This window comes from Chenopodium album, chromosome 20 (genome assembly GCF_948465745.1).
Source record: "Chenopodium album chromosome 20, dcCheAlbu1.1, whole genome shotgun sequence".
Taxonomy (NCBI): domain Eukaryota; kingdom Viridiplantae; phylum Streptophyta; class Magnoliopsida; order Caryophyllales; family Amaranthaceae; genus Chenopodium; species Chenopodium album.
Genome location: NC_137853.1, coordinates 38330739 through 38344930, shown reverse-complemented (window position 1 = coordinate 38344930; position 14192 = coordinate 38330739). Strand labels below are relative to the sequence as shown.

General features: G+C 36.2%; 1 protein-coding gene and 1 pseudogene across 1 annotated transcript; both read left to right on the top strand.

Annotated features, from left to right (window-relative positions):
* The first annotated feature begins 2194 nt into the window (after window positions 1-2194).
* On the top strand, window positions 2195-7138 carry LOC145598801 (uncharacterized). Its single transcript, XM_081655188.1, has 8 exons — window positions 2195-2332; window positions 2852-3011; window positions 3100-3185; window positions 4188-4297; window positions 4641-4706; window positions 5427-5536; window positions 5637-5702; window positions 5866-7138. The coding sequence occupies exons 1-8, from the start codon at window positions 2238-2240 to the stop codon at window positions 6256-6258; spliced, it is 1086 nt and encodes a 361-aa protein (XP_081511314.1). The 5' UTR covers window positions 2195-2237; the 3' UTR covers window positions 6259-7138.
* Window positions 7139-7323: 185 nt separating this feature from the next.
* LOC145597187 (F-box protein SKIP23-like) lies at window positions 7324-9775 on the top strand (annotated as a pseudogene).
* The last annotated feature ends 4417 nt before the right edge of the window (window positions 9776-14192 follow it).

Genomic DNA, 14192 nt, shown 5'->3' with positions numbered 1-14192 from the left:
ACCTTGCCTCAAGCCACAATGAGGCTGAAAGGAAGATGAAGGACTACCATTTACTAGAACTTGATAAGATACTGTGGAGATACACTGATGAATGATATGAACCCAATACGGGGGAAAGCCAAAAGCCCGAAGAGTACGAGTTAGAAAGGTCCAACTAACCCGATCATAGGCCTTATTCATGTCGAGCTTAAGAGCCGCATAAAACCGTTTACGCGCCTTAGAGGCATTCATAAAAGACAGAACCTCATGTGCGAGTAAACTACTATCTGACATCAATCTTCCTGGAACAAAGGCATTCTGGAAATCTGACACCAGAGAAGGCAAAACATGGCGGAGTCGGCTCGTAAGACACTTGGCAATACATTTATAGAGAACGTTGCATAATCCTATTGGCCGAAACTGAGAGACCAATTCCGGATTGTCCACCTTAGGAAGCAGGACAATGAAGGTACGATTCCAATCTTTCAACATATAACCGTGAGCAAAAAAGTATTGGACTGCAGAGATAACAAACGGGCCCACATTCTGCCAATGAGCTTTGAAGAAAGCCGCTGGAAAACCATCCGGACCTGGAGTCTTATTGTCGTCAATGGCAAACATAGAATCCCGAATCTCCTCTGCGGAAAAAGGAAGCATCAACTGTTGTTGTTGAGTAACAGAGAGAGAAGCCAAATGTAACTGATCCCACCAGGAATTATCTGGAATCGAAGAAGGCTGGACTGGGTTGTACAGATCGCTATAAAATGAAAACACTATAGACCTAACCCCTGCCTGATCCGAAACCCACAGTCCTCCTGATTCCTTGAGACAGTGAATAAAATTCCGACGTCGACGGGCCTGAACCAAAGAGAAAATAACTTTTGAATAAACTTCCCCTGAAGCATCCCATCGAATTTTAGCGCGTTGTCTCCAATATTGAAAAGCTGCATGAACTGCTGCTAGCTTCTCCTCCTTTGTGGTGATAAAAAGGCAACGATCAACACGACTAGCCAAATTAAACTCTTCCTGATTTATCTCCATGGCCAAAGACTTCCAATTGATTCCCCAAACCTTTTTATTAGAAGTACACCAAGCGAGTAGCCGATCCTTAAGCAAAGCAAGCTTTCTAGCCAGAGAAAACATCGGTGACCCAGCAACAAATTGAGACAGAGACGAAACTATAATGGAATGAACCTCCTGTTTAAATGTAAACTGTTTGATTTATAAGAAGGTTATTTTATTTTTCTTTTAAAGAGGCGAATAATGAATTCTCAATCCTCAATAGTGTACAAGACTTAATTTGGAGGAGCAAGACCTGCTACATTAATTTCAAGTTACATCAACTCGTATTTACTTATTTAGTTAGAATTTAGGCCTTGTTTAGTTCACTTTATTTTTACTTATTTCAGAAAAAATCAGATCATCATTTTTTTGTGTATTTTTATATAACTAAATATCTTTAATTTCGTAATGAAAAAAATTATGAAAATTACAAATACACATTTATTACGAATCTAATAAGACTGATGTATTTTTTCCTTATAGATTATCGTACATCTAAGGGTCAAAGTTTGGTCAAATTAGACAATTAGATCAGATCAGACCAAATTAAGATAAGATTAGATCAGACTAGATCAAATAAGTTCAGATAAGCAAAAATAAGATGAATCAAACAAGCCCTTAGTAAACTTACAAAATTGATCAAACAATTTTAAATTCAAGTTAAACCCAAAAAAATAAAAAAAATCAATTAAGTTGTTGCCCTCGACCTCATAGGGTGTTACACTGTTAGGCCCTGTTCTGTTCCCCTTAAAAAAATAATATTAAGTAAAAATAATTTCAGTTCAGTAAAAATAAGTTCAGTTCAGTAAAATTAATTTCAGTTCAATAAAAATAATTTCAGTTCAGTAAAAATAAGTTCAGTTGAGTAAAATTCAGTTTTCTTAAAGAAGAATTATAATAGAAAATCAGTAAAAATAATTTCAGTTCAGTAAAAATAATTTAATTTCAGTAAAAGTAATTTCAGTTCAGTAAAATTAAGTTCAGTTCAGTAAAAATAAGTTCAGTTCAGTAAAAATAATTTCAGTTCAGCAAAATTAAGGTGAATCAAACAGGGCCTTACTCGTATGGTCGTACCCAAAACGCCCATTTTCTTCCCGCGTTTGCTAACTGTACAAAATTTAGTGTGAGAAGAAAGAAGAAACCCAGAAGCTGAAGAACACAAGCTACCATAGCAGAGTAAGAGAGAGAAACTAAAGATGTGTGGAAGATGCCGCTGTACTATTCGCCCAGATGACGTCCCTAGAGCTTGCCATCTTCGCGGTACTTCCGTTCGCCAAGTTGATGTCGACCGGTATTTCTTCATCTCTTTCAATTTTCAGCTTCACTTAACAATTTTTTTTATGTTTCTCAACTTCCTTTAGTTCAATAATTAGTTCAAGTGCGAAAAATATACCCTCTATAGTTGAACTGGGTAGTTTTTGTTTATGTTTTTGATTAAGGCATTTGTTAGGGTTTTAATTTAAGTTTGCATTTGTTTAACCAATGATGAACTGGTTGTTTCTAAATGTTTATTTAGGTGTACTAATTTTTACAAATTAGGCGACGTTTTGTTCAGCTGATTTTGACATATTCCAAAAGAAATAAGTTTGAATAAATTAAGATAAGTTCATACAAAATGATTTTAAACAAGATCAGTTAAGTTTAGGCAAAATATGTTAAATTGGACAAACCCCAATTTTAATAGGATATTCTACTAAGCCTACAATTGATAAAAAGAATAGCTTTGAGTGTTTAATTTTCATTTTAAATGCATACTATGAGGAGGAGGAATGTATGTATGTGCAAAGGTTGAATAATCTATTTGGTTTAGGTACCGGCCTGCATATAATGTCGCACCAGGATCTTTCCTGCCGGTACTTCGTCGTGAAAGTGGTGGAGATGAGGGTTACACTGCTGCTGTACATTGTATGAAGTGGGGGCTAATTCCTAGCTTCACTAAGAAAGATGAGAAGCCTGATCACTACAAGATGGTACTATTAATTCCCTTTTTTTTTTCTTTTTTCTCTGAATACATTAATGATAGCTTGTACTGAGAGATTGTGTTGCAAATATTCTCAGTTTAATGCAAGATCTGAATCAATTGGAGAAAAAGCCTCGTTTCGTCGACTTATTCCTAAAAACCGGTGCCTTGTTGCTGTGGAAGGGTATGAGTGTCATTTCTGGCTCAATTTTTTAATTTCTTTTCATGTTTGTTGCAATATTGTAAATATGGTTGTTTAATTGATTTTACATTTGGATGCTCCTGCCTCTTATATGTGGAATATTTCCTGATAATGGAGTGTAGACTGTAGAGTTATCTTTTATAGATTAACAGTAAAAACTACAAAGCTCTGATCACAATTCTCGATGTTTCTGTTTGTTCCTTGGTTTTGTATATTTTGCTGTCTTTTATCTCATATTTTTTTATAATTAAATAGATGCAATTGTTCGATTTTAGCATGGTCACCAATATTGATCATGGGTTTCAGGTATCAGCATCCTTTTGCAGCTGGTTGTTTCTTGTATTAGGATGTTGATAACTTCCTCTTGAATGTTATATATGGAGTACAATCATAATCTAATGCAATAAAATCATTTGGAGATGCAACTTTGAGTGATAAAAAGTGAAGACCTTACTGACATTTCTGCCTTATGTTTCTCTTCATTGATTTTGCTGACTTTGTTTTCTGATAAATTATGCAACTTGTTCCAGACTCTAGCATTGCATGTTGCACTGTAGACCACCATTGTTGCTCCAAGGATTTTGATTTTAGCATCATTTTCATGACATTGCAAGACAGGACATGTGGTTAAGTGCTCTGTATTGATTTGTACAGTTGTATAAGCATCTTATAAACCTTTTGGCAGAGCTTATTTCTGTTGGTTTTTAAATAGGAGCACAGCATGTAGAAATGAAAGCTCTAACTGCATTCTTGGCAACTTTGCCCATATCCTGTAGATCCAGTATGGCAATCAAGAAACTTGAGTTGGGGTATCTTCCAAAGTTCCTTCCTGATATTGTCGACCTAAATGAACCCCCCACCCCAAACAACTAACTGCTAGTTCTGTGAACTTTTTTTTTTTTTTTTTTGACATATTATCCCTCAACTGCTACTTGCCTGCTTTTTTTGTGCATTTGTTTGACCTTTGTCTTATAATTTGGTTAGGTTTTATGAATGGAAGAAAGGTCCTAAGAAGCAGCCATATTACATTCATTTTAAGGATGGTCGTCCTTTAGTATTTGCTGCCCTCTATGATTCCTGGAAAAATTCTGAAGGTCAGTTTCTATTCTACTTTCTTTACAAATCATGAAGTTCCGTTTGATGGAAAGTTTACTTATTCCAGAGTTCTATTTGAGTTTAGGTAGTCTTTGTCATACCATGATCTAAAAATGTGGATTGTGCATTTGATTTATCAGCCACCAGGACTCACCACTTACCATTGTGGTCTATATCTGTGAGTTATTAACCCTTACCCTGGTCAAAGAATGAAGTATATGGGCAAGTGTTATTCTTGAGCTATTCCATGTGTTCATCTTTATGATAATTGCAATATGTATTAAACAGATCTGGATGTGCTTGTCTTCTACAATCTCTTACATCTTTTAATGTATCTTGCAGGAGAAATTCTCTATACATTTACCATCGTAACTACTGATTCATCATCAGATCTTAAGTGGCTGCATGGTAATCAATTTCTCCGTATTGCTTACTTGGGATGATTTTCTTTTTGTTTGATTGAAGGTTCTCTTGGGGGAATGTGCTGGTGATTTGGGGGGTGGGGGTGTTGAAGAATTGAAGAGTAGAATGCCAAGAAAGTGGATTATATGTTCGTGTTTAGTGACTCTGAAGCACATTGTCTAAATAATAGCTTTGCCACAAAGAATGAGAGTGCTGATAATGGTCACTTTCTACTTACTACGAGTATTGCTTATGATACCTAAAGGCTGAAGGTTGTCATGTACTGATGGCGACATGTCGAGTATTGTACAATGTAACAGGACTCGATTATCTGATTTATTCACCTGCGTTCTCTATTTCATTCCTTTTTTTTTTTTCCCTTAATGATGCAGCGTGAGCTTTAGAGTGAGACAATTGCCTATTTAGTTATGCATGAAGAGGAATTTTGTGGTTGCAAATAGATTCTCTTTCCTAATTATTACTCTTACTTTTACAGCTGGAGAAACACCCAACAATTTTTTGTTATTCTACATTATCAATTTGACATGTTGGAAAATACGTTCTCTCATTTAGTCTCACTTGTAAAACATGGAGATCATATCTTGTTTTTTTTATTTCTATATCTTGTTACTGCAATCTTATTGCCTATGTTGGTCGTTGTTGCGATAAATGATTATGAAAGTCATAGGTTTGCTGGCTTGTTATGTACTTCATTTTGATGTACAGATAGGATGCCTGTTATTCTGGGAGACGATGCCTCAACAGATTTGTGGCTGAATGGTTCTTCAGATACCAAGTTCAATTCAGTGCTTAAACCATATGAAAAAGCAGATTTGGTAAGAATGTCTAAAGGTTTTGTATGCAGCAAAGTTTTCACTAGGAGGTTGGCATGTTTACAAAATAGTGTGAACCTTGATGATTTATTTTTCCTGCCAGACTTGGTACCCGGTGTCAATGGCAATGAACAAGGCATCATTTGATGGTCCTGAATGCATCAAAGAGGTATGGCTATTTTTTGTTACTTGCATGTCATATATAATGTCTACAGTGGGCTAAAAGCATAGCATCTATGAGTACGGTGTTTTCTTTTAATGATTTTTATTGGAGAAGGTTAGGAAAATTGAGTAGGCAAAAGAAAAATTGCTGATGATATTATGCTGTGCAGATACCATTGAAATCTGAGGAGCAGTCCAACCCTATCACGAAATTTTTCTCCAAGAAAGGAACAGATGATGATAAGGAATCAAATAAGGCAATTAAGGAGTCTATGAAGAATGATGTGCAGGGTGATGTTAAAGAGGAAGCTGAGGCAAAAGCAAATTTGCAATCGTCATGCTGTGAAAGGACAGTTACTGAGATAAAGTCTGATGTTACCACTCTGACTCCTGAATCTGACTCCAAGGTTGAGGTGAAACGGGATTATGAAAAGTTCCTGGCTGATTCCAAGCCGAGCACCGATGAACTTGGTAAGCTACCCCAGACTCCCCTGAAGAAGAGTAAAGTCAAGAGTGGAGCTGAAAAACAGGCCACGCTGCGCTCATACTTTACTAAAAGCTAGTAGTTCTCTGCTACTGTAAGTTTGCTTGTTTGTTGTTAACTTGTGGCATATGTTCATATTGTACTGGTTGCTTGTTGAGTTGTAGGAGTCCAAGGTCTCATGCTCGATGGTTTCATATTGTCTTGTGGGAGTCGCGTCTGTTTGCTTTTTTGGAACCTTGTTTGAGTATGGAATTTTGATGGATGAAAGGAAGAGTTTTGTCTTGTTTGTGTTTGGCAAAAATCTGCCTTTGATATATCTCAAGTTCTGCAGCAAAATTACTTATTGCTGTATGTCTGTACTACTGTATTTAGCCTTTTGGAAACAGCTTGGTATTGATCGGTGGATGACATGCCCAAATCGATGGAACGATGGATGACATGCCCAAATCGAGAAACAATCTTTCTTTCTTTTTTTTTTTTGTTTTGTTATTTTTTATTTTTTATTTTTTCTTTAAGTGACTCCTTTTAAGGTTTATTGATTAAAAACAGTGCAACACTTTTTTTCATTCAATGACTACACCACTTAGCCATGAATTTCACTTAAACATGGTGTGATTTGCATTACTCATATAACTCATATGTACAAGCTATAGTATGCTTTTACCATTTTTGGTTATTTATAATTTTTTAAAAAAATATAACTAAATTTTGTTGGAGTTTGTTGGATTCATCTCAATGTTTATACATTCAAAATGTTAATTTTTGTGTCAAAAAATGTTTATACATTCAAAATGTTAATTTTTGTGTCAAAAAAAAAAAAAAAAAAAAAAATTGTATTATTTATATTTATTTATAGAAGTATATACTGTAGTCAATTACATTGATGATTTGTGTATTGATAATTTTGATAATAAAAATGAAATAATTACAAATATAAAACAACAGTTTTGATTTTTCCCTTTTGGCGCCAAAGCCAATGCTTATAACTGTTTGGACTTTTGCGCGGGAAAAAATGTTAAGTCTTTAAAGTATAATTGGCGGCAACAAAGACTCAAAACTGGCGCCAAAACTGATTACACTAATTCTTACTTGACCTTATCAATCAAAAATCTGCTCATTTTTTACAACTCACACCAAATGAAAAATGAACCGTCGGAAAAGTTCTTGGTCGGACTTACCATCAGAGCTTCTTTCAGCCATTGCCGGGCGCCTCAAAACACGAACCGATCTCCACAAGTTCCGTGCAGTCTGTTCGACATGGCGGCGATCAGCCCCAATCTCTCTCCTCCCTCACAAAAACCTCTTATCCCCTCTCTTACCCCACAAAATCTCAACCCCCACCCCTCCCCTTTTAGACAAGAACAGATCAAGTTATATGTCATCGGAAATTCCTGGAAAATCTTTAATCATAGTACCATGCTCTGTTTTTCTCCTCCGACCGTATCGAAATCCGAAGGTCTCACCTTGGTTGATTACTGTTGAGGAGTTAAACCCAGGTAAATTCTACCTTAGGAAACCTCTTTCTCGAATTAACATCGAAGATTTGCCCGAAAATTTCCCAAAAGTTTTGCAATTATCTGCTGTTAAAGTGATTGAACTTGGGAAATTCTGTACTTTACGGTTAGCGGATAGACCTTGGGACATGTTTCAGAAGAAACATTTTCGATGTTTAACGAATAAGGTGGTTTTATTTGTGGATCCTAAGCATAAAAACAATCCTACAATTGATAATTGTACTGCTATGGTGTTGTATGATAATGGAACTTTATCCGCAATTAGGCTTAACAATGAGGAAGAAAAACATCTGAATCCCAAAGGAAGGAAGTTTGATGATATCCTCAACTTCAATGGAAGGGTATATGCTGTTGATCGTCGAGGAAGGTTGTATCGAACGGGTTATAATCCATTATTGATGTTGGAGATTGTAGAGGAGCCATTAGGAGAGGGTTTGTCAACTGATAAGAAGAAACGTCTGGTAGAATTGTTGGGAGAACTTTATGTTGTTTATAGATGTCATAGGCCTCGAGAACCTATCGGTTTCGAGGTGCATAGATTGCAAGAAGAGGAGGGGGAATGGGAGACGGTTAAAGATATATGTGATGTTCGTATACCATTTGTAACATCGGATGGCTGCTTCTTTGCCAACAAAAATTATTTTTCCTGGTTGGAGAGGCAATTCGATTGTGTACTATAAAAATACCTTCCCACAATATACTGGTGATAGTCTTGATATTAATGTTTTTGGGAGTAAGTACTATTATGATGATGAACTCGGTATTGGTATTTTCCATTTTGATGATGGGCATGGAATTGGTGGTTATGGCTGGCCTGTAGCGTCTTCTCCACGATATTCTGAGGTGTTCTGGCCACCCCCTGCGTGGCTTTTGCCGGATACTGAATTGGCCACTAGGTAAGATGTGCTTCTAACTTTTATTTTAGTGCAATCTTATCTACAAGTATACATTAAGATGGTTAATCTCTATGATTATGAAATGTATATGGTATCACATTTACTAGTTTATAATATACTCCGTGTATAAGTGTATTATGGCAATTGTTATGACTCTCAATGATTTTAAGAACATTTTTGCTTCACATCTTAAACTAACAGGGAAATGCTTTTCTTTTTCGCTATTGTTGTGCCGGATTGATAGTACTATCTGGTGTCTGGCTTAAACTATCTAGTACTTTGCTTGTCTTATTGATTAATCTAATATGTTAAAGGTTCAAGTCTTTCTAACCTGGAAATTGTATATGTTGTTCATTGGAAAGCTCTTCCAAAGAGGTAGAGGAAGAGGAAGAAAGCTCTTCTGAAGAGGAAGAGGAAGAGGAAAAGGAAGAGGAAGGGAAAGGGGGAGAGCTACAAAGTGGTTATCCGGGTAGAAGTAATCAACATCCCTTGGTGCAAGTAGTATCGTCGCCCACCTTAATAGAAGTTGCAGGTCATGCTAAACCTATTGGCACCACTTTTACTAAGGTAGATTAGTTGGTTCTTTTGTAATTCTGAAAAAAGAAAATGGGTTTTTATTAGATTGTTAATGCATCTTCTAAGCTTTTATATATGCTGTTGTAGATTGTTCAAAATGATGTTTCACAGGCAAAATTTCAAGGAGTTAATGTGAGCTCTCATTTGGTCCCGATTTTGAAGAAAATATGGGATAAACACGGGAACATAATGCAAGGACATGTAGTGCAAACTAATGAGCAGCTAACATGGGCCTTGGAGTCACTAGCCAATGTGATCATTCTTCTTCAAAGCGATCCAGGAATGTTCTTAGATGGTTTCCAAGCTGCATACTTGAATTCAACCATGAATTATCTTCAGGGTATACGCTTTAGATTGGACTGGCTAATTCCTTACATACAAAAGGCCATGGCAATACACAATGAGCAGCAGCAGGTACATTATATGCAGGGACTTGAGATGTCGAAATCCAATCTTCTTGCACAGTTGCATGATCTGGATTGGAGATTGGCTCAACAAAGAAACCTTCTGGCCGAGATGGCTGTGGCCTCTGCTCCTCTTGCTCCTATAGACCTGAAGAATATGCTTGGCTGAAGGATGATGTGCTGATTTCAAGCTCACAAGTTTTATGATGGTGAATTTTTCCTTGCAATTTCATTTTCAGGCACTAAAACCTGTAGCTATCAGCCTATCAGCATATCCCTATATCAGCAATGACTTAGAAAAATTTTGTGATGATTATCAATGTTTAATATGTCAAAGGATTAGGAGTACATTGAAACTATCCTCCATTATTTTGATTTCAAGTTTTCGATTGCAAGGTCGTGATGGATGATTCCTGGATGATGACGGAATTAGAAGTTAATGTCTAGAAAAATCTAGTAAAATATCAAGATATTTGATGTAATATTAGACATGGTAGAAAAATCTAAAGAGTTGGAAACACCACTATAAATATGTTCAATGAGCATGCGTTTGAAGAAAGCTAATTAAGAGAGCTCCATCAATAATTGATAGAAACTAATTACTTAAGGGTTCAATCAAGAGTAATGAGAGACATGAGTTCTTAATAACATGTTAAATTTCAAAGATTATTATACGCTATATTGTCTAGAATATCTAAAATTATTAACCACATCACAATCTAGAATTATAGAGAATTTGACAACCGGTAATGCCACCAACACTACTATATACAATAGAGCACACTAAAATTCACAAATGAAACAGGCTACTAAAATCAAGAATTAGAAATTATAGTCTACATGACAATATAAAATCACAAACTACAAAAATACACAAAGTTTATTGACAATTAACCTTGATTTGTAATAAGTAAAATGGTCATCCTCAAAACTCACAAAACAGAAAAAGTAGAATCCCCAAGCTATTGCAACAAGCTAAGTGTCCACAGTCTATTCCATTAAAGCAACCGTTAGTAACAATAATGTAGTTGCACATTCGCGTCGAGCCATCGATGCTTTGGTCACGTCCAACGTGATTTTCACTACGAATTTTCAGGTAGTGTAAGATTTCCGCCTAGTATGGTGTATTCAAGAACATTGTAGCCAACACGGACAAATTTATTGACATCATTATCATCTGTGTCTTCCTAATCTCTTGTTATGCGCTTCACAAAGATTGATGTGTTAAACAACACAAACATTAACTAACTACAGCTTTTATTTTTTTTATTTTTTATTTTTTATTTTTTTACGAAATCTAATGGAGTATTTTCAAGCGCTGGATTTATGCATGACAAATTTTTCTATGCGATACTTTAATGAATTTAGTTCAACTGTGAACAGGCTTGTCACACAATTTTTAACTTTTTTCATGGAATATGCGAAATAATCCATCCTTGAATATCAATGTGTATCGATCATCAGGCCTTAGGGCTTGTTTTCATTGACTGAACTCAGCTGAACTGAACTGAAATGAATATTTTATAAGAGAAGGAAATTGAGCTGAACTGAACCGAATTGAATTTCAACGTATAACAGGCCCTTAGTATCTTTTCACTAGCTCTAAACTCTCGTCAATCATAACAAAAAGCAAAGAACTTCTATAACTATCGCCTGAGAATCTTTGACATAATTAAGCACTTCCTATTATTAATGAGAAAAAATTACTTTATTATTGAGAAAAATGCTCATATTATGGTTAATGCTTAAGAAAAATCAGATGATACAATCTCCCCCACCACAACTTGATAACCCCTACCAACCATACTCTACGTGAGGAGTAAATCGAGTTGATTAAAATTAACAACCAACGATAATCAGGAGTCGCTCTGCTTTTTTTCAGTCTATAAAAATGCAGAATGTTGACTAAATCAACAGACTCCTTCCCCTAGGCATTTGTCGAAATCAATTGGAACAGATGCAGATATGCTCTCCACAACAGCAAGATTTAATCCACTGTCCGGCTTCTCTGATTCAGCACGGAGTTTCAGTTTCAATTCTTCGACATGAGCTTTGGCTTTCTCAAGCTCCATTAAGGCAACCGCCAACTGCCTGCTCTTGTTTAGTGCAACAGCCTTCTCAACAAAGGGGATTAACCAATCTACTTTCAATTGCATAAGTTGGAGGTCTGACAAGGTTGAAACCAGATAATTCACTTGATGATCAGTCAATTTATTCGCTGAGGTATTTTGGAGAATGTTTACCACCTTTGCAACAGACTCCAAAGCCATGGTTATAGTATCAGAACTACGAATTGCACTCAGTTCAATTATGTTCCCATATTTGGCCCAAACCTTTTCTAATACAGGCACTAACTCAGACCTCACCTCTTTTCCATGAAATGCTGCTCTATTAGTTGGAGAAGATTGCACGGCAACAGAACCTGAAATAAAGACGATATAGATGAGGGCTCAGGAACCTAGTGAAGAATAGTCTCATAATGATCTCTAGTTCCATAGCTACACAAATAGTAAAGAACAACTAAAAGCACAGGGCATATAGACAATGAAATCTTGTTTGATGGCGTCGAAGAAATAATTACCTCCTTCAGCCTTCTTAGTATCACTAGTTGAGCAAGTATTGACCACTATAGGTTGCTTCATATCTTCAACTTGAGCATCCTTGCTGCAGAGGTCTGGTTTTACCTTTTGCTCTTCGTCTGGATTCCTTAATAAACAAACAAAATAATAAGTTTTAATGCGGGACTCATAGCTACAAAACCCACTGAACTATCACATATATATTTCCTCAAAAAAAACAGAAAAAAAACTATCACATATATATGAATTAACCAGAGCTTTGATCATTTTCGTTAGATGCACTAAACAATTTTACTATTAAGGAATAGACCAAGTTGAAGGGAATAACGATTTAATAGCCTTTTTTTCTCCTCTTTTCAGAGGTGTTCCGTGCATGATCACAGCACGCCATTAAGGAAGACATATATGAGTCAATAGAACAACATCACCGCTTAAATAACAAGATTATCACATGTAGATTTTCAATCAAGAGTGTACCAAAAAAAAAAGTACTTAGTTTTAAGAAGTTACAAGATGCAAAGAACTAGAGTACTAGACAATGGCAACATAATTGTTTTAAAAAAGCTCTTAAAATGCTCATAGTAGGTGATCAGGCAAATGCTGTAATCCTGTAAAGGCCAATAAGCATTCATAATTACATACAAGTATGAGGTTCGGGAATATCCAAGCAAAAGAGGAACCCACAAACCCAAAACACAAATTTAGAACACTACTCAAACAAGTAAAATTGATTAATTCGGCATCCTAGACTTGGTGGGTGATGACATAGTTATTAATTTTTGAGTTTCATAACAATGGCTATGCACACAATGTAGAGAAAATCAAAGGAAAATTAAGTATACCATGTCAAAAAATGCCATAATGATTGCAAAAAGCCAGCATGCATTGGCTTAAGCCCCAGAATCTCACTATCCTTGAGGTGTTGTACCTTCTCTTCTCCCTTGGTTACTCTTTCAAATAGATAATCATCAGAGATATGATCTCCACCATAACGTAGAAAACAATTTTTTTGAGAGACAACGCGATTAGGTTGACATCCTCGAAACTCCTTAGCAGAAACAAAGAAGCAGCAATCGAAGCCTACAAACAAGGTGAGATCACCCAAATGCTTAACCTCGAACCACCTACAAAGAGCTTCATTCAACTTGAAAACCTTGAACCATACATTCCCTTGAGCACAAACACCTGCCCAAACAACAAGATAAAGATCCCCACACGATTCCACCAATCGTTTTCGCATATTATAATCAAAAGTAACACCATTATCTACCCCCCAACGAATCGCGATATTTACAATAGTCTTCACCACCTTAGCCTTTTCATTAATAGCATAAACTCGGCCCGAACGATCCACAGCACAAACCATCCCTTTAAACAGAACAATGTCATCAAAATGAGCATCCCCAGTGTAACACAAATACCACAATTTCCTACCATTCGATTCCAAAGCAGCTAAATTCCCTCCTTCATACAACACCACAACTGTGAAATCATCCACAGTTCTAATCGACTTTGGATTCGGATACATAATCACCTTATAAGCAGAGCATATGAGTGATCTACGAGGTATAAGTGAATACGAAAGTCCCAAATTATACTTTTTTTGATCTTCAATCACAACCCTAAAATTATAGCCTTTAGCAATTTCAGTCACATTATAATCACACAAATTAAGGGATTTGGGGTAATCCTTGGACAAATTCCCAGCAAAATCCCTAGAAAAAGGACACAAAACACGAAAATTACCCGAATTAGATTTCTCAACAGTTAAAACCCAAAAATCAGAAGGCGAATGAACTGATTGAACAACAAAAACAGAGGATGAAACAAGAAACAAGGAATCATACTTATGCCTCTCATTGAAAGGGAGTTTAGCTTCAGCAGTAATTCTACGAGGGAAATTCGGGGATATGAAATTAGGGTTTTGGGGAGGAATTAAAGACCGCCATTTTCGACAAACTGATCGAAATCGAGAAACATGGTGAGGACTTACGAGACGAGCGGCGATTGCAGTGAGGTATTCGTGCGGGAGTTCCGACCAGCC